At 37.1% G+C, this 19,944-nt stretch overlaps 1 protein-coding gene across 2 annotated transcripts in view; it reads left to right on the top strand.

Moving 5' to 3' along the window:
* The window catches only part of SLF1 (SMC5-SMC6 complex localization factor 1), a 97,656-nt gene that overhangs the window by 30,579 nt on the left and 47,133 nt on the right, over nt 1-19,944 (top strand). For both annotated transcript variants that reach the window (XM_043974082.1, XM_043974072.1), the window contains 5 exons: nt 2,399-2,642; nt 3,178-3,343; nt 8,736-8,864; nt 14,975-15,028; nt 16,928-17,086. In XM_043974082.1, coding sequence (XP_043830017.1) covers nt 2,399-2,642; nt 3,178-3,343; nt 8,736-8,864; nt 14,975-15,028; nt 16,928-17,086 — 752 coding nt within the window. The remainder of the gene's footprint in view (nt 1-2,398; nt 2,643-3,177; nt 3,344-8,735; nt 8,865-14,974; nt 15,029-16,927; nt 17,087-19,944) is intronic.

Here is a 19,944-nt window from a genome sequence, read left to right on the forward strand (position 1 = left end):
TAAACTTTTTTTAAAACTTAAAGGAAAATACTATGGAAAGAATAGTTTGTTATTAATTTTAACCATCAAAAATGATCATCCCCCTCCATGTAAAAACATCCCGAGTCAGAAGGCCTGGATATGGTGACCCATGGAGTCTTGAGACATCTACTGGGTTCTACCTACAAATGGGTGGGCTTTTTTATCCCCTTAGGTGCCTATATAACCATTTCAGTAGGACCAGATGCCATCAAGAAGCTTCATCAAAGGTAGTACATAACCTCCTGAGCCAGTCAAGTCATAGGGATTGCTCTTTAGTCTTTCAGGGAGAATCTAGCTTAACCCTTGGCAGAGAGTAGGAATCATAGAAGACAGTGGTCCTATCACACTTATAGACACAAGTACTCTGCAAAATTGTCTCTAATTATTTCTTTGATTTTTGTATATAGATTCTTTTATACTATTTTCTAACATTTAGGTTATCCTAAGTTTATAACACCTCTTTTCCAAATTTGTTACTTTATCAACTGTACTCATCTCTTGTGCTTTTATCTATCTTCCAAAGACACTTTCAATTCTTCTGTGTTGCTTTGTAATTTAAGTTTTTGTTGTGGTCTTTTCCTATGCTTTTGTTTGCTGAGTTTGAATGTTTTATTAATTTCTTTGCTGTGAATAATTATCCTATCCGTTTTGCCCTTCACTATTGTTATGTTTTTTTCTGGTGTCATTAGTTGTGTTTTTGAAATAATTTATTTGTCTAGTGAATCCTTTGTGCTGTAGAACTTACCACTTCATCACTTTGATTTGTTTATCATTATTCAAGTTTTAGTTATTTTTATTTTTCTGGGAATTTGCATCATAGCTTTCCTTTTTGGCTTTTGGTGGTGGTGGTGGTGGTTTTTTCCCGGAGATTTTAGGTGAAAAGTTGTAGATTATGACCAGATTGATGTCTATCCCTTGTCCTCTTCTCAGAAAGTGTCTCATTTTCAAAGATGTCTCAGAGAAATAGTAGAGGCTTTAAGTCTAGTTGTGTGCCTTTTTTCCTCCAACCTGGAGAGCATGACCTGGCTTGGTCCACTTCCCTAGTTGTTGTTCTCATTCTCAGGCAAGAAGAAATATTGCCGATGGCTGCTTTTGGTACCCTTAGCCAAGCACCATGTTCATACTTTTCTTCACCTATGCCCTGCTGTTTTTCTACTGGCTTTTTTTTTTTTTTTGCATGGCAGTGAGGGTTAAGTGACTTGCTCAGGGTCACACAGCTAGTAAGGGTCAAGTCTAAGGCTGGATTTGAACTCAGGTCCTCCTGAATCCAGGGCCAGTGCTTTATCCACTTTGCCACCTAGCTGCCCCCTCTACTGGCTCTTTCTTTGATATTTTTTGCATAACTCCAAATGTTAGAGTAGTTGAATTGTGTGTTCATATAGACATCTTTAGAAAAAAAAATCATTTGACCTAGACTTGAATACTGAAGTGTTTTTAAGCAAAGAATAATGTATATATAAATAATTATTAAAATAATATTAATGGTATTTATAACCTATGTTTTTGTTGAAATTCAGCTACAGTCAAGTACTTTTTTTATTTCATCCTAACATATTTGTTGCATTTGTTTATACTGGGATATCATGAAATTCCCAGTATTAAGGTGCTCTCATAACTTTTTACCTGCATGAGGTTGTACATTTCTTGTAATATATATTCTCAAAAGGGCACCAAGTCATGCCACTTCTTCCCCTTGGTCCCTCTTTTGCAGTTGATACTTGTTCTTGTGTAGTTTAGCTTGGATTATCTGTACATGAATGTCACAGGATTGTCCATGGTCCATTGATTATAGAAATGCATATATTTCGATTTCTGAAATTCAGTTTTTAATCAGAGTACTTTGCTGAAGAAATAAGAAAATCTTTGTTTTCAAAGTTACATATAAATGTTAAAACTTTTTTACGTGAATGTCTATTCTTTTTCAAATATAGTCTAAAAATGTTGCATGATTGCCTAATTCAGCAACATGTGCTTAATTATTATTAATAGTATAATAATGCAAGAAATAAGAGGTTCATTAACACAGTTGAGAAGAATGGAAATTTGGACTAAAATACTGAGGAAGGAATATTTAATGAGTACTACATTTTGTTTTAGTTTTTAAAGCCTTCAATCTAACTTTTATTTGAGAAAATCTAGAATTATAATTCTCTGTCACAAAAAAAGCTTAAACAAAATGTTTAATGATATTAAAGTGTTCCCCCTATTAATATTTAGAAAAATGAACGGTGCAAGAAAATGGTGGAAATGTTACTTAAGGTTCTAATGTTGCATTTGCATGAAAAAGGTTGATGTTAATTTTATTTTTGATCTTCAGTTGATTACCATTTATCTCTACCAAAATTCTTTTGTGGCTGACAGTTCATTTGCTTTCTAGGAAAGTGGGTACTAACTAAGGACTACATAATTAATAGTGCCGAAAGTGGCAGATGGCTCGATGAAACAACTTATGAATGGGGATATAAAATTGAAAAAGACTCCCATTATTCACCTCAAATGCAATCTGCACCTAAAAGATGGCGCAAAGAACTAACAAGCACTGGTGCTCCAGGGGCCTTCCACAGATGGAAAGTTGTCCTCCTGCTTAAAGAAGGTAGTAAAGGAAGAGATTCTCTTACAAGGTAGGTAGTAACTTCTTAAAAGTTAAAGTAATAAACGAGAAAACAATTTTTCTGTGACTAAACACGTTTTAGTTCGCTATTTCCCATACCAATTAATTTGGCCAGCTGATCTGCGGTATTTTATTCTTTAATCTTCATGGATAGGCCATTTCATACCTTTTGTATTCTTGCTTCAGTAAAACTAAATCTGTTTTTACAACTTTTGTTTACTTTCCTCTGATAGTGTCTGCTCTATTCTGTTCCAGCTTTGTTCCTTTTAGCTAACCAACACCAAATGAAAAAAAAATAATTAGGTGTGATTTAATATATTGCACTAATGAATTACCTACAAAAAACTTGGTTGGTTTGGGTTTTTTTCTCTGATTTAATACTTCGATTTGTTTCTGTAGCACTTTTCATGGTTTAGGCATTTTTGCGAACGTTTCATTTAATTTTGTCCTTACTCATGTTATCTTATTTTTGTATTCAGACCAATGACAGAACAAACTTATTTTATGATTTTTTTTGTATTCTTTGTGCTTTTGTTTAATTTAAGAATTTTGAATGCTGGAAAGGCGCAGGTTTTTCTACCAAATAATTCACCAAGTGGAATTACTCATGTGATCTCCTCGGATACAAATTTAAGTACTGAAAAAGCCAAGTACACCTTTGAAGGTCCCTACTATCCTGTACAGTATTTAGTAGATTTTCTATTTTTAGAGGTAAGAAAAATAATCAGTAAATATAATTAAATGTTTGGGATTTTATTGTATAAAGCACAAATTTACTCTGAAAATGAAAGTATATTGAGTAAAATGAGTATTCATTTTAAGAAAAAAGTATGAATTGGTCTATAAAATGTTAGATTTCTTGCATTGTATTTAACAGGGGCTTTATTACACAACTAAAAGAAAAGAGATGATGAAATGTGATATTTTTAACATTGAGCCTAAATTTCAACCACACTATTTTGGTTTTCTTTTCAAATTATGGCTTTTTTTGTTTTTGTCTAGTCCCCACTTCTCTCTTGACCACCTCTTTCTTATTATGTGACACCTGATGGCTATCTCTACCTGTGCCATGGGCAGCTAAAGCTCGCCTGTGTAGAGCAGAACACGTTATCTTTGTCCCTAAACCAACCTACCCCTCCTACTAACTTCTTTATTTCTGGTCGCCCTGGGTTTGCATTCTTGGTGATGTCTTTGCCTCTTCCTTCCTCTTACTCTCCAAATCCAGGCAGATAGCAAGTATTCGGTACTACCTCCATGGTATTCTTTCCACTCACATGGCTGCTACCCAAGTTCAAGCCTATATCACTTGCCTAGACTGTTTCAGCAGCCTACAATTGCTCTCCTTACCTTCCAGTGCCTCCCCTCTACAATTCATCCTCTCCACAGCCGATAAAGCTCAGGTCTGACAATGTCACTCCCTTTCTCGATAAGTTTCAGTAGCTTTCTTTCCTTCTAGGATAACATATAAACTCCCCCTGTCTGGCATTGAAGGCCCTTCACAATGTGAATCCCATCCCTCTTTCCAGATTGATTTCACTCTGCTCCTTGATTGTATAGTTCACGCCTAATAAGCTGGCCTAGTTATTATTTCCCATACTGGGCATTTCATTTCCCATCTCCATGACTTTGCTCAGGCTCTCTCCTCTGTCTGGAATTCTCTCCCACCTCACCTCTACTTCCTGAACTCCCTTCAAGGCCCAACTCAAATATCATTTCCTAAATCAAAGAGGCCTTTCCTGATTTTCCTCAATTATTTGTGCTTCCCCTCTCCCCTCAGGGATTATTTTGTATTTGTTCACTTATATACATGTTGTTCTCCCCCTACCCCACCACCTGGTAAGCTTCTTGAAGGCAGCAAATAATTTTGGTTTTGTCTTTATAATACCTCACTGTTTAGCATAGTAACCCGCAGGTACATATTAGGAATTAAATAAATGCTTATTAAATATAATTGCATCAAAGTCCTTAAATATATGCTTCAAAAGTGATTTTTAAATACTTAAAAGCAAAAGCACACCCTGTCCCCCAAAAGCCAGTATACATGCACAAGATACATAGTCATGATACAAGACACTCAGCTGGTTTTTCCTCTTGGATTTTCATTTCTTCATTCTCTGTCCTTCAAGTGGAAAAGTAATAAATTAGTTTGTGGCAACATCTCTATTCAATTTAAGAGCAGTATTATCTGTCACCAGAAAGAAAATACTTCTTGGCTAAATGAGTTATAGGTGGGTCCTTGAAGAAGAAAGAGGATGACAGTTGGCAGGAAGAGCTGCAGACTTTTCCTTTTGTTGCAGTAACAGTTGTAATCCCATATCCCTCATCTGTGGTCTTTTTTTGGTAGCAACTTGATGTTTCCATTGAACATATATATAAAGTAAAAAGCCATGCACATAGTTAGGTGTTTAGCAAATATTTGTTACATTGAATAGAGTCAATTTTTAATTATATATACTACTGGAGAACAGCAATAGTATAGAAACCCAGAAGAAAGAATAATATAGAAACGACTTCTATTTGGTGTTGCTTTTTGGTTTTTGCTTTTATGTCCTGACATGCAGAAAGTCATGGCACTTCATATAGATAATGAAACCATGTTGTAGAGACATCATTTAGAAACAAGGATTGCCCAGATTCTGAATCCTGTCTCCTGTTACCAACTTGAGGCTTGACATTAAAGATAGCACTTTTCCATCAAGTTGATGCTGAACTTTCTCCTTACTCAATCAGTATGCATTTATTAAGTGCCTACTATGTGCTAAGCACTGAGGATGCTCCAAAAAAGGCTAAAGATATTCTCTGCTTTGGAAGAGTAGCGGAGACCACAAACAAACAAATCTGTACAAATTAGCTATATAAAGGATAAACAGGAAATAATTAAGAGAGTGAAGGCACCAGAATTAAAAGAGATTGGGGAAGGGGCAGCTAAGTGGCACAGTGGATAGACCACCAGCCCGGGAGTCAGGAGTACCTGAGTTCAAATCCAACCTCAGACACTTAACATTTACTAGCCGTGTGACCTTGGGCAAGTCACTTAACCCCAATTGCCTCACTAAAAAAAAAAAAGAGAGAGAGAGAGAGATTGGGAAAAGCTTCCTCTAGAAGGTAGACTTTTACTTGGGATTTGAAAGAAGCCCAAGAAGCCAGTAGATAGAGATAAAGAGGCCAAGCATTCCCAGCATGGGAAACAAAGAGAAAATGCTCAGAACAAAGAGATGGAGTGTCTTGTTCATGGAATAGCAAGGAGGCCAGTGTCACTGAATCAGAATACAGGACAGGTAGTGCCCTGGAAAGGAACTAGGTTACAAAGGGCTTTGAACACCAAGTAGAGAATTTTGTATTTGATCCTAGAGATGATAGGGATTTTCTTGGGGGTGGAGGTGACATGATCGGACCAGTATTTTAGAAAAATCACTTAAGTGGCTGAATGGAGGATGGATCTGACTGGGGAGAGACTTGGGGCTGGCAGCTCCACCAGAGCAGCCTATTGCAAAAGTTTAGGTGTGAGGCGATGAGGCCCTGCACTAGGATGATGGCAGCATCAGAAGAGAAGTGGGGGGCGGGGTTTAGAGATGTTGCAAAGGTAAAATGAACAGGTCTGTTCAGATATGAAGTGTGAAAGATAGTGAAGAGTCCAGGATGACTTCTAGGTTTGGAGCCTGAAGAACTAGGAGAATGATAGTGCCCTGGATAATAATAGGGAAGTTTGAAAGGAAGGAGAGTTTGGGAGGAAAGATAATGAGTTCAGTTTTGGACATGTCTACTTAATAATCTTAATTAATCTTAAGATGTCTACTGGACATCCAGTTCGAGATGTAATTCAAGTTCTACTTAACAGAGCTACCTTTTAGCAAGACTGAAAAAAAGAGTTTAAGCAATTATGAAGTGCTTTATTTTTTAAAACTTGATTTCTGGCTAAGGCCCAGTTGAAGAATGCATTGCATGAATAATAAACAAGAAGAGCAAGTAGCTTCTTGAATTACATTCCTTTTTTATAATATGTCTCAGAGTAGTATCCTTTCTACCATGCTTCTGGAGAATTCAAAGAATGATTTAATTATTTTGGGGGTGAGGGCGGGGCAGTGAGGGTTAAGTGACTTGCCCAAGGTCACACAGCTAGTAAGTGTCAAGTGTCTGAGGCTGGATTTGAACTCAGGTTCTCCTGAATCCAGGGCCAGTGCCCTGTGCCACCTAACTGCCCCTGAATGATTTAATTTTAAAATTATATCATTGAAGACTGAGGCAACCCTGTACAAGTCTTCAAGCTTTTGAAAACAAAGAATACAGGAGCACTATGAAGCATTTCTGGTCATATATACACACACATACACTCATGTTTATATGTGTATACACATGTAAACCCATACATATACATAGACATTTTAAAAATTTTACACCCCGACAAGACCTCCAAGTAAAATATCCGGAAGGAGCATTAACACAGGGAGAGATCTTCAGGCTAAATAGCAATTATAGGAATTCAGTTAATCTCAACCATACTCCATTAATTATGGACAGTATGCAAAGAATGATGCTAGAAGTTGATAAGATATATAGTCTCATGGATTGTTACAGTCTAATAGAACTAGATATATAGATATATCTGCATCTTGTCCAAGATAAGAGACCAAGTGGAATCTTTTGGTTCATAGACCTTAATTGAGGATTTGACTGAATTACTATCACCTTCTATATCCTTGAATAATAAAACTCCCCAAGCAGAATTTTTATTCTTTCAACACCCAGTGGTTCATATAACTGAACTAGAGAAAATATTTTGATAGTTCTTATTTTCAAGAAGTTTGTGTTGTGAAGGGACCAGTGGTAAAAACTAGATTAATATAAATGTGTACAAATCAATAAAGTAAATATTATGTTACACTGAGAGTTCTTTAGGTATTGTATTGATGTCTTAGAGAATACTCAAAACCTCAGATAAATCTTATGATCTCAATCATGTGGACATTTCTTCTAGTTTTACAGGTCCCAGTTCATCCTCAGTAACTTTTGTTCATATCTTTTCATAAGTATGCCTACAGACCACTCAGTATGTTAGGGTATTGCTTCCCCTTGATGCTCCAAGTGTAAGAATGGACAAGGACCATCTGCCAATCATCACTCATTTGTAGTTCCCTGTCATCTGTTGCAGCGTTTTTTTGTGTCATAACCCACATGCACCTACCTCTCCATTATCCATTAGGTATTAATCATTTTGAATACCTTCACAAAGTCCCACTCTGATGCCTTGTGGTGTCATGAAGGTGATCATAGATTCTCAAAGGCTGTGCCATTACAGTACAACACTTTGACAGGTTATACCAGGTTGGAAAAGCTTTTGAGTACCTGAGGCGGCTTTCTGAATACTAACACCCAAATATGAAGTAGGTGGCCACATGGTGGCAGATTCTTTGGCATTGGTCACCTGTTAAAAAAAGAAAAGGACAAAATAATTTCGGTCTTGTGCAGCCCAGTCTGCAGTAATGGGTGGGTGTTGGGGTGAAAAAAAAGCGAGCAGAGAGCGTAAGAACCACAGGTTTCCAACTGTCAGCACTTTCGTTGTAAGATCTTTGTCCATGACCAACCCACAGATGTGTTACTGAGGGAACTGAGGCTTATTAAGCTTGACATTCTTGATATCAACAAAAGCTGAAGACAAAAGGAAACTGAAAATTAAGTGGAATGATGACTCATGGGTTTTCGTTGGTGAAATAAATGAAGAAGATGGTGCAGTTGGTTTTATTATGCATCCACATGCAACAAAAAACATTATTTCAACCCACATCACAAAGCTCATAAGAACCATTTGCAGAAAGACTCCCATGAAAATAATTATATCTTATGCATCACTATCTAGGTTTTGCATACCTCACCTGGCTTGTCCTCATCACACAGATTCAGGCAGCTGTCAGCGCTAAACCCAGCCTGGTAAAATCCGCCAGAGCTTAGGCTCTGATGGCATAGCTTCCAAGCACCCGGTGTCACCATCCCCCTATAAAGAGATTTTAGATCATGACTCTATGAAGGAAATAATGGACATAGCCATAAGTAATGCTGCTATAATCTTTCTCACTGACTGAAATAAAATACTTTTGTGTGCATGTAGAAAGAATCTCAGAACGATGGAGATGTTCAAAGGAATTCTCTTTTAACACAACATGCTAAACAAGAACCAACTGACCGTGAACTTGCTGACCTGAAAAAGGCATTAAGAAAGCACATTTGTAGAGTGGAGGTAAGGCACAAGTGAGGAATGTCTCTCAGTTCCCCAAAATTAGACATTTCCGGCTCTGCCCCAGTGTAACCAGGGTGTGACTTAGATCTTCTAAGATTTGTTACTGTTTAGTGATTATGGCTTATAAAGGTTCTCCTCTTTAAATACTTCCCTGTAGTGATACAGTATCTATGCAAATTGCTGAATGTATAACATGTAATACTTCAGGAGTCTGTGATAATGCTGGTTCAGGCACTTCAATGACTAACACAAATTCCCACCCTGCTCCAGTGTCCCTTTGGACCTTACAGGTTAGTGTAGCTAAACACCTTTGGCAGCTAGGTGGTGCAGTAGCTACAGCACCAGGTCTGGAAGAAGGAAGGCTTGAGTTCCGATCCAACCTCATATGCTTACTAGCTGTGTGATCCTGGGTAAGTCACTTAACCTCTCCCTCTGCCTCAGTTCTGTCATCTGTAAAAGGGGATGACCTGTCTCTCAGAGTCATTGTGAGGATTGGGTAAGATGACATTTGTAAAGCTTTTAGCGTGATGTCTGGCACACAGGCGGCACTTAAATGCTTCAGCCTGCTAGTTTTGAGAGTGGACACACTTAAGCAGATAACACCCTGGATGACAGATATACTGTACTTGACTAGCCACGCAGAAAACTTTTCCAGCCTGGTGGAAGCTGCTAGAGCTTATGTTTTACTGGCATAGTTTTTGGAGCCCTAAGTTCATATGGTATTGGGAACATTTTATGAACTATCCCAGTAAAGCCATAGATAAATCAGCTGTCAAGTCAGATATATTTCATCCCATTTAGGGAATATCATCTTGAACCAAGTCAAGCACCTAGAAGGGATGGTTTATTTGTGTTGGGGTTTTCTGGTTCAGATCTATGATTTATCATTCTGGTCTTTTCCCACTATGAAAACTCCCTCCAAATATAGATCATCAACTCATCTGTAATTTACTGTGTTAGAGTGTGGTCTGGTATGCTGAGAGGTTAAGAAGATATCACCATAGTCACAAAGCCAGTACATCTTTAGATGCAGGCTTTGAGCCCAGTTCTAGATCCCAAGGCCATCTTCCTCTCCATTACACCATCCTGTCTCTGTTGTTTTGTTTTGTTTCATTTGTTTGCTTTGATCAAACTTGTTATTTTATTGTTATGGGGAACTCCTGGTGAGAGAGCTCCGTCAACCAAAGCAGACTGGCACCTCTTCTATACTGTGAGCCCTAAAGAGGTTTTCTGAATAGCCTGTGACTCCAGGGCCAGCTCTATCCTCTACACCAACAGTATCTTAATTTTTACAATTAAGATAGGAAATAGATTTTGTATTTCCAAACTGCATGTATGCATGTTTATATATGCATATGTGTACACATGTGTTTGTGCGCACATGTGTGTATAGATACATGCACACACATGTATATGTCTATATGTGTGTGTTTGTATACACACACATAAATGAGACACCAGATTTTTAGTGCATTTTGTGGCTCTAAAGCCTCCCTCCTATGCCATATTGTGGCATCAGGATAACACTGGGTTCTCTACCTCATAAAGCACAAGTTCTAGCATGTCTTCCTATGCTGGAAAATTTTAAATACAGGCCTAGAACAGACTTGTAAGGTCCTTTCTTTAAGGAGCATCCCAGCTAAGGTTAGTGAGCCTCACCCCCAGATTGGTTACAACATGATTTCTTTTGGCCACAGGGATTCTCAGAGACCCTCTTCCAACTCATAGAATGATTGTGCTCTGTGTTCATAGTCAGAATACCCACAACAAATTTATGGATCTTGGAATTATTGTGATATTTTTACTCCTTTTTGGATTTTATTTGTGGTGCCTAGACTTTACCTGCAAAATAGAATACATACACATACATATATTATTCACACATGAATACAGACATGCATTTAGGCAGGGGCATACACATTTGATTGATGAATATTAAAGTCAGACCAGTATTTATTCAGAAAAGTGCATGTCTAGTTTGAACTGGAATTTAACATGCTCTGGTTTTTGTGCCACATGCAAAAATCCACTTTTATCAATCACCCTTTGAGTTTTACAGCATGTCCCAAAAGTCTTAGTGCAGTTTTAAGCATTAATTAATGCTTTTTTTTTTTTTACTACAGTAGTCTCAAAGATCATCTTCCAAGCATTAATTAATACTTAAAACTGCACCAGTACTTTTGGGACACCCTACTTGTTGATTTTATTTGCTTGGGTACAAAATTGTTCTTTCACAGTTAGGATATTTCATTCAAAGAAACACTCCCCCCCCCCAATAATCGTAATAAATTGCCTGTCTTAGGACTGTTAAGGAACTTGAGGACAGTTGTTAGCTCAGGACATAGTAATCTTTTTTTATCTTACTGGTTTGTCTAAAGAGCATAGAAAAGAAATAAAGCATATTTATACTTGCTACAACTATTGGTAAGAGCAAAAACTGCTCCATATTAAAGTATTCCTGAATATTCCCTTCCTGACATAATGGAGACAGAAGTGGAGAGAACATTTTCAGCCACCAGCTTTGGAAGTCCTGAGAGCTCGTAATTGCAATAACCTTGAAACAGTAATTTAAGTGATGATTCCTAAATAACATTTTGTTCCATCAGGGAGACAGAATGTCCATCAATGCCAACCTCAGTCTTAGAGTTACCAACGCTTATTTAATGCTCTCCCTTTAGGTAGGACCATTCTCATGTCATCTAGCACAGGAAATCATTTTTATAAACAGCTATTTACATCCATCCATACAAATAAGATTTCTTAGCCTCCTTCCATTATTCAGTCCCTATTCTTTTTTTTTTTTCCAATCCCCATTCTTACGACAAACTTTCTTATATTGGATTTAAGTTCTGTATATTACAGCCCCTCTCCTTCACTCGGTGGTGATGTCCTTTGTAAAATTCACCTTCAGTGCTTTGAAGATCTATGAAGTTTAAGTACTCTTTATGACTGGCTAAATGCTGTCATATTGTGCGTAAGTACAATTTTTGAAATTCTAGGGAGGTTGTGACTTAAATTTCCCAAGAGAAATTAATAAAAATTAAAAGGAAATAACTCAAATGGCTTTGGACATTTGCCTATTTTGATATATTAATTAACCTTTTATTATAACCTCAGTACCATAAACCTTGTTGTCTGAGTTTTGTAAAGGGAAAATGGTTACAGTGTAAGAAAAAAAGAGAAGGAATGCTTTCTCCATTGCTCATATTAGTATTATTTTAAAACTGCAGTCCACAATGCAGTACACCTGAGAGAGGCAGGGAGGTAGATGACTTAATGGACAAAGCCAAGGGCTTGGAACAAGGAAGAAATTAGGAATTAGGGATCTTTCGTCAGACACTTAGTAACCATGTGACCTTGCCAAATGACTTTACTTCTCTCAGTCTGAATTTTCCTTATCTGTAAAATGAGGGCAATAATGGAATAAGAGATAAATAAAAATAATATTATTTATAATAATCATAAAATGAGATAATATATCAAAGCGAGGGTCAAATGAGATCACATATATAAAGGGCTTGGCAAACCTTAAAGTGTTATGTAAATGCTAGCTATCTTTATTATTTTTAAGAAGCTAAGGGCTGGCTACTTATAAAAATGTTCCTAACTTTTCAAGTTTTAATCATCACAAGTGTCCTTGGTCATATTTAGTTGGAATGATTGTTTATGTATAGCTTATGGCTAAATTACAGAGACCATTTTACTTCTGACATCCTAGGCTCAAAGTCACACCTGGTTATTGAGAAAACTTTTTATCATAATAGGAAATATTTACATAATGTCTTTGTCTTATGCTAAGCAAACTGTAAAAACAATCATTTTATTGACCTAGGAAAATAAAAAGAATTATGAGTATAAACATTCAAACATGAACAAATAGCACAGTTAAACAATATTAAAGCACCTACTATGTGTAGGATTTGGCACTTAGAGACAGTTTTAAGACAAAACAGAAAAATGGCAAGATTATAATTACTATTTTTTTTTTTTTAGTGAAGCAATTGGGGTTAAGTGACTTGCCCAGGGTCACACAGCTAGTAAGTGTTAAGTGTCTGAGACCGGATTTGAACTCAGGTACTCCTAACTCCAGGGCCGGTGCTCTATCTACTGTGCCACCTAGCTGCCCCCGATTACAATTACCATTTGGAAAAAAACTATTGCTTTTACTTTCCCATCTTTTCCTATGAAATGATAGGATCATAAGACTCTAATAGATTCTTTTATTATTATTATTTTTTTTTTTTAGTGAGGCAATTGGGGTCAAGTGACTTGCCCAGGGTCACATAGCTAGTAAGTGTTAAGTGTCTGAGGCTGGATTTGAACTCAGGTACTCCTGACTCCAGGGCCGGTGCTTTATCCACTGCCCCCCTTAGCTGCCCCGACTCTAATAGATTCTTAAATTTAGAGCTGGAAGGTACCTAAGTGGTCATCTCTCCAACAAAGTCAGTGACTTCATCAAAAACTCAGGTAGCAGATGGTAGAGCCAGGATCCACTCTAAGGCCCTCTTACTCCAAATCCAGCACCTTTTTTTTTTCTGTACCATTCTGCTTCTATTATATGTGCACAATATAGCATCAAAAATAAACATAATAGATGACTTTCAAGCTTGAAGTTGAATGTGAATTTAACTTTAAGAAAGTTAATCCTCAATCTATGATGGATGATGATTGATGATGATGACAAAACATATGGTACTTTGCTGGGCTATTGTGAAGAAAATTCTTTGTCAGGTGTAAGGTACTATATAAATGTTATCTATTACTGTTATGGCAATAATCAACCTCATGGATTTATTGTAAGGAAATCTCTCTTTAAAGTATTATATACCAGGGCAGCTAGGTGGCACAGTGAATAAAGTACTGGCCCTGGATTCAAGAGGAGTTGAGTTCAAATCTGGCCCCAGACACTTGACACTGACTAGCTGTGTGACCCTGGGAAAGTCACTTAACCCTCATTGCCCCACAAAAAAAAAAAACAAACCACCCACAAGCAAAACAAGCCCCCCAAAAAGTCTATATAAATGTATTTTACTATTTTTTAAAATGATGAGCAGTATGCTATCAGAAAGACCTGGAAGGACCTGCATGAGCTGATGCAAAGTGAAATGTACTGTATACAAAACAACAGCAATGTTGTGAGATGATCTGCTGTCTTATGAAAAATGCAGACCATCTGCAGAGAGAGAACTTATGGTATCTGAATATAGATTGAAGCATAATTGTTTTTATTAGTTTGTTTATCCGAAGTTTTGTTTTTGTCCGTTTTCTTGCACAACTTGGCTAATGTGGAAATGTTTTGCATGACTGCTCATGTATAGCTTATATTACATTGCTTGAGTTCTTGGGGGTGTGGCGAAGGAGGAAAGAAGAGAATTTGGAACGCAAATTTTTTTTTAAAAAGGTCAGAATTTGTATTTTACATGTAATTTGGGAAAATAAAATTCTAAATATAAATATTTAAAAATAAAAAAAATCCTCGATCTAAGAAAGTTTCAAATCCTTAATGTAGAATGGTACTTCAGCAGTAAAGATCTTCAAAGCTAAATACAGTTTGAGAAGCCAGAATAATTTGCAACCTTTATTTTGTCACAGGCCAAATATCTCCAATTAATTTGTATAATTTTAATTAATTCTAAGAGGGGGAAGTGGGAGGTCATAAAATCATAACAAATGATTGACTGTCATTAATGTAAGAAAATGCAGATGTTGTTTTATAACTTTGGGGAAATGTGTGTAGTTTTGTAAGCCACAGTGCTGTTTTATGGGGGGTGGGGCAGTGAGGGTTAAATGACTTGCCCAGGGTCACACAGCTAGTAAGTGTCAAGTGTCTGAGGCCAGATTTGAACTCAGGTCCTCCTGAATCCAGGGCAGATGCTTTATCCACTGTGCCACCTAACTGCCCCCACACAGTTCTATTTTTTAATCCTATTATTATAGTTAGGATGGGATACTCACTCTTTCCCTTACATCCCCCATCATTTCATAGTTGTTACATCAGATTTTTTCATGCAACCGTATATTATCTCTCTTTAAACTAATATTAATTTTCAACAATTTGTAATATAGATTTTTAAATGCTCTGTTTTGATTATTGTTTTAATGTTTTGTAGGCTATGAAATACAATTACATGGAATTAACTAAAAGTACAGGGTGCAGGATAGAGGTAAGCCAATTAGATGTTTTTTCCTCTCACTCTTACATGTCCATCTTTTAAGTGAAATACATTTTCTTTGACAGCAGACCTGACTGTCAGATTTTAAATATATTTTATATGGCCTAAAACTTTGAAAAGAAGAAAGTTCCAACAAGGCTTGTGGTAGTGTATTTAAATGTGATATGCTTAAATGTATATTAATAATCAGCAACCACTGCTCTAATACTAACAAAATAATAAAAGAATAATAGTAATACTGCAGTGTTTCAGTGGGCCTGTGATCTCATCCATGTGTGTATCCCCTCCCGGGATGCAATCCATCCATGAAACAAAGAAAAATAAAGTGGCCGTTAATACTTACTATTAACAATAATTGATATTAATACTAAATTTATATACATCACCTCATTTGGTCCTCACATGGTCATACAAGTAGTAGAGGATGGGATTCAGACCCAGGTTTCTCCTCACTCTAAGTGGAACATTGTTTACTCACCACCACCCTGCCTTGGGCTTGTGATACTATTGCTATAGTTATCGTGGTTGAGATGACTATGCCCAGTCATATTCTACGGTGTTTTAGATTTAGATTTGCTATTTTTAGATTAGGATCTCCCAATCTACAAGTAGTACCCTATTTGTATCCTAGAATGGTATCAAGCAGGCATTATCTCCCTTTCAACTAATATTCCTTTTATTTTATTTGGTGTATTCCGGGCCTCCTTCTTACGGAATTTCTTAAAACTGTAAATTATTTCAATTATTTTTTTTTCTGTCTAAAGTATTTTAATCAATCCTCAGAATGTATACATCTCATAATTCTGGTATGTTGATGATCTCACAGTAACCACCTCCTTCTGCAAAGCACTCATACACATTGGGTGACATAGAGATGACATTTAGTCCATATTTTTCAAGAGAAAGAAAGACCAAATGAGTGCATCATTGGCACAGATCAGATGTTCAGTCCAGGAGTGTGAGTTGTTGTCAATATCAGAGTTTCCATGCTAGAAAAAGATCCCAGAGATCATGTGGCCTCATCTCCTTATTTTACAGATGAGACCCAGATACCTGTGACCAGTCAGGTTTATAAATTGTAAACTCATCAATATTGGAAGCATCTTAAAGTGAAGCCAACAGATTGAGCGGCATTAGGGTATTGTGGAAAGAGTGTTTGATTTTGAGTCTGTCTCACCACTTCCTAGTAGCGTCACCTTGAGCAAGTTGCATAAGATCTCTGAGCTTCACTTTTTTCTTCTGTCAAAATCGAGGTCTTAGCTGTCTGAGAGACCATATGAGAGTTCAGAACATAGAGTAAGAAAGAGCTGGGTCTGAGTCTTACATCTCACAGTTATTTGTTGTGTGACACGGGCAAATTACTCAACTTGTTTGGGCTTCAGGCAACTTTCTAAAACTCAAGGATAGATGGGTGTGCTCTCTATTGGTGGAGGGAGTGCCTGCACAGATTAAATCTTAAGTGCCACTGACTAACTCTTTTTTTTTTTTTTTTTTTGGTGAGGCAGTAAGGGTTAAGTGACTTGGCCAGGGTCACACAGCTAGTAAGTGTCAAGTGTCTGAGGCCGGATTTGAACTCAGGTCCTCCTGAATCCAAGGTCGGTGCTTTATCCACTGTGCCACCTACCTGCCTCCTATCATATTTCTTTAATACAGTTGATAAGAGTATCTGGGTTATTGTCACCTCAAGATGCAGTCATTTTCCATGTGTATGTGTACAAGTATGTTCATGCATGTGAGTGCCTGTGTACATGTTCCTATCTTCTTAGCAGATACACTGACTTTCAGGGTGGGTGACTTCAGATAGTGTTTTAACCTCACATTGTCAGCTTTCCCATAAATCTTTTATTTCCTTATTCTCTTTATTTTATCATGTTATCTTTTGTTTCTCAGGTTAAAAACATTGAACTTCCCAGAAATGTATGTAATATAATTGAAAACCTCATTGAAGGGCAGTTCTTTCCAGAAGCACTTGAGGAGCTAGTTGTCCTACAGCCACACTACATCCCTCCGGTCTGTCTGCTTCATGCCCTTCTAAGGAACATGCTAGAGGTGAGAAAGCAGATGTTTAAACATGATAAAGCAAAGCAGGTTAAAGCTTAACTATGTTCCCCTGCTATCTGTTAACAGGTACTAATATCTTTTTTTAAGTAATAAACATCTTTATTAATAGTTTTGAGTTCCAATTTTTATCCTTCCTTCCCTCCCTTCCCCCATCCCTGAGGCAGTAAGCCATGTATGATTATTTAAAACATTACCATATTAGTCATTTTGTTCAAGAAACCTTGAATAAAAGAAAAAAATGAAAGAAAGTGAAAAATAGCATGCTTTAGTATGTTTTCCATCCATATCAGTTCTTTCTTCAGAGGTGGATAGTATGTTTCAATCAGTAGGCCTTTGGGATTGTCTTAGATCATTGTATTGTTGAGAATAGTTAAGTCTTTCTCAGTTCTTCATCAAACAATATTGCTGTCACTGTGCACATTGTTCTCTTGGTTCTGCTCACTTCACTATACATCAGTTCATATAAGTCTTTCCAGGCCTTTCTGAAATCAACCTACTTGTTATTTCTTTCTTTCTTTCTTTCTTTTTTTTGTGGGGCAATGAGGGTTAAGTGACTTGCCCAGGGTCACATAGCTAGTAAGTGTCAAGTATCTGAGGCCAGATTTGAACTCAGGTCCTCCTGAATCCAGGAGCAGTGCTTTATCCCCTGCGCCACTTAGCTGTCTGTGAGATTAAAAATTGGATATTAGATCATAAATCTCCCCTACTTAACCTTTTCCTTAATTTATCTCCCAGACTAGTAAATGGAAGAAGCTTTTGGTTTTCTAGATAGACCTTTTATTGTTATGGTAGTCACAAGGTGATGTTGATTAGAAGGATAGGAAAGTAGAAACACAATACAAATCGTCTTAAGTCTAAGTTTAGTCTATATTCCTTATAAAAACTCACCCAAACCTAAAGGTCACCTTTGGAGAGAGCGAGACCGTCCGTGCCGTGCCGCCAGGCGTCCCGCCGAGCCGGCCAAAAAAACCCACTTCCGTTCTCTCCACCCCGGAAGTCGAGTGCGCCGCAGGCAGTCTGACATGCGCAGCAGGCGGACTGTTCGTCTCCTCCCCAAAAGGGTGGTCCTTCAAAAACTGGCGTCTTTCAGTTATCCTAACCGACTGTTAAAAAACTTTCATATTTTTTACCACATGTCCCTTGCTTGTCATTTCTTATAGCACAATAATATTCCATCACCGTCATATACCACAGCTTGTTTAGTCATTCCCCAATTGATGGGCATTCCTTTGATTTCTAATTCACCACCACAAAAAGAGCTGCTATAAATATTTTTGTACAAATAGGTCTTTTTCTCTTTTTAGTGATTTGGGATACAAACCTAGCAGTGGTATTGCTGGACCAAAAGGTATGCACAGTTTGATAGACCTTTGGGCATAGTTCCAAACTGCTCTCCAGAATGTTTGGATCTTTTCACAGCTCAACCAGCAGTGAATTAGCAGATTTCCTCCATTCCCTCCAACATCCAGTGTTTTCCATTTTTGTTATATTTGTTGCTCTGATAGGTATGAGGTGATACCTCAGAGTTGTTTTAATTTGCATTTCTCTGATCAATAGTGATCTAAAGCATTTTTTCATATTATTATAGATATCTTTGATTTCTTTGTCTGAAAACATGTTCACATCCTTTTACCATTTATCAGTTGGGGAATGACTTGTATTTTTATAAATTTGACTCAGTTCTCTATATAATTGAGAAATGAGACCTTTTTTTTATTTTTTTCCATTACATGTAAAGATAGTTCTCAACTTTTGTTTATACAAACTTTTCAATTTCAGATTTTTCTCCCTCCCTCCCCTCCCTCCTACATCCCCCCTCCCCTAGAGAGCAGGTAATCTGATATAGGTTTTATATATATATATATACACACACACACACACATAATAACATTAATCCTATTTCTGCATTAGTCATGTTATAAGAGAAAAATCAGCAATGATGAAAAACCTCAAAATAGAAAAAACAACAGCACCAAAAACAAAAAAAATAATATGGTTCATTCAGCATCTATACTCCACAGTTCTTTTTTTTTTTTTTCCTTGGATTTGGAGATCCTCTTCTATCATGAGTTCCTTGGAACTCTTCTGTACCATTGCATTTGTGAGAAGAATATAGTCCATCACAGTAGATCAACACTCAATGTTGATAATACTGTGTACAATGTTCTTCTGGTTCTGCTCATTTCACTCATCATCAGCCCATGCACGACCCTCCAGGTTTTTCTGAACTCCTCCTGCTCATCGTTTCTTACAGCACAATAGAATTCCATTGTATTCATATACCACAACTTGTCCAGCCATTCCCCAATTGATGGGCATCCCCATAGCTTCCAATTCCTTGCTACCACATAAAGAGCAGATATAAATATTTTTGTACATGTGGGTCCCTTTCCCCTTTCCATGATTTCTTTGGGAAAAATACCCAAAAGTGGTATTGCTGGGTCAAAGGGTATGCACAGCTTTATCGCCCTTTGGGCATAATTCCAAATTGCTCTCCAGAATGGTTGGATCAGTTCACAGCTCCACCAACAATGCATTAGTGTTCCAATTTTCCCACAGCTTCTCCAACCTTTATTATTTTACTTTTTTGTCATATGAGCCAATCTGATAGGTGTCAGGTGGTACCTCAGAGTTGTTTTAATTTGCATCTCTCTAATCAATAGTGATTTAAAGCATTTTTTCATATGGGAATAGATAGCTTTGGTTTCTTCATCAAAAAACTGCCTGTTCATATCCTTTGACCATTTCTCAGTTGGGGAATGACTTGGATTCTTATAAATTTGATTTAGTTCCCTATACATTTTAGAGATGAGGCCTTTATCAGAAGTACTGGCCACAAAAATTGT

The sequence above is a fragment of the Dromiciops gliroides genome, chromosome 1 (genome assembly GCF_019393635.1).
Source record: "Dromiciops gliroides isolate mDroGli1 chromosome 1, mDroGli1.pri, whole genome shotgun sequence".
Taxonomy (NCBI): domain Eukaryota; kingdom Metazoa; phylum Chordata; class Mammalia; order Microbiotheria; family Microbiotheriidae; genus Dromiciops; species Dromiciops gliroides.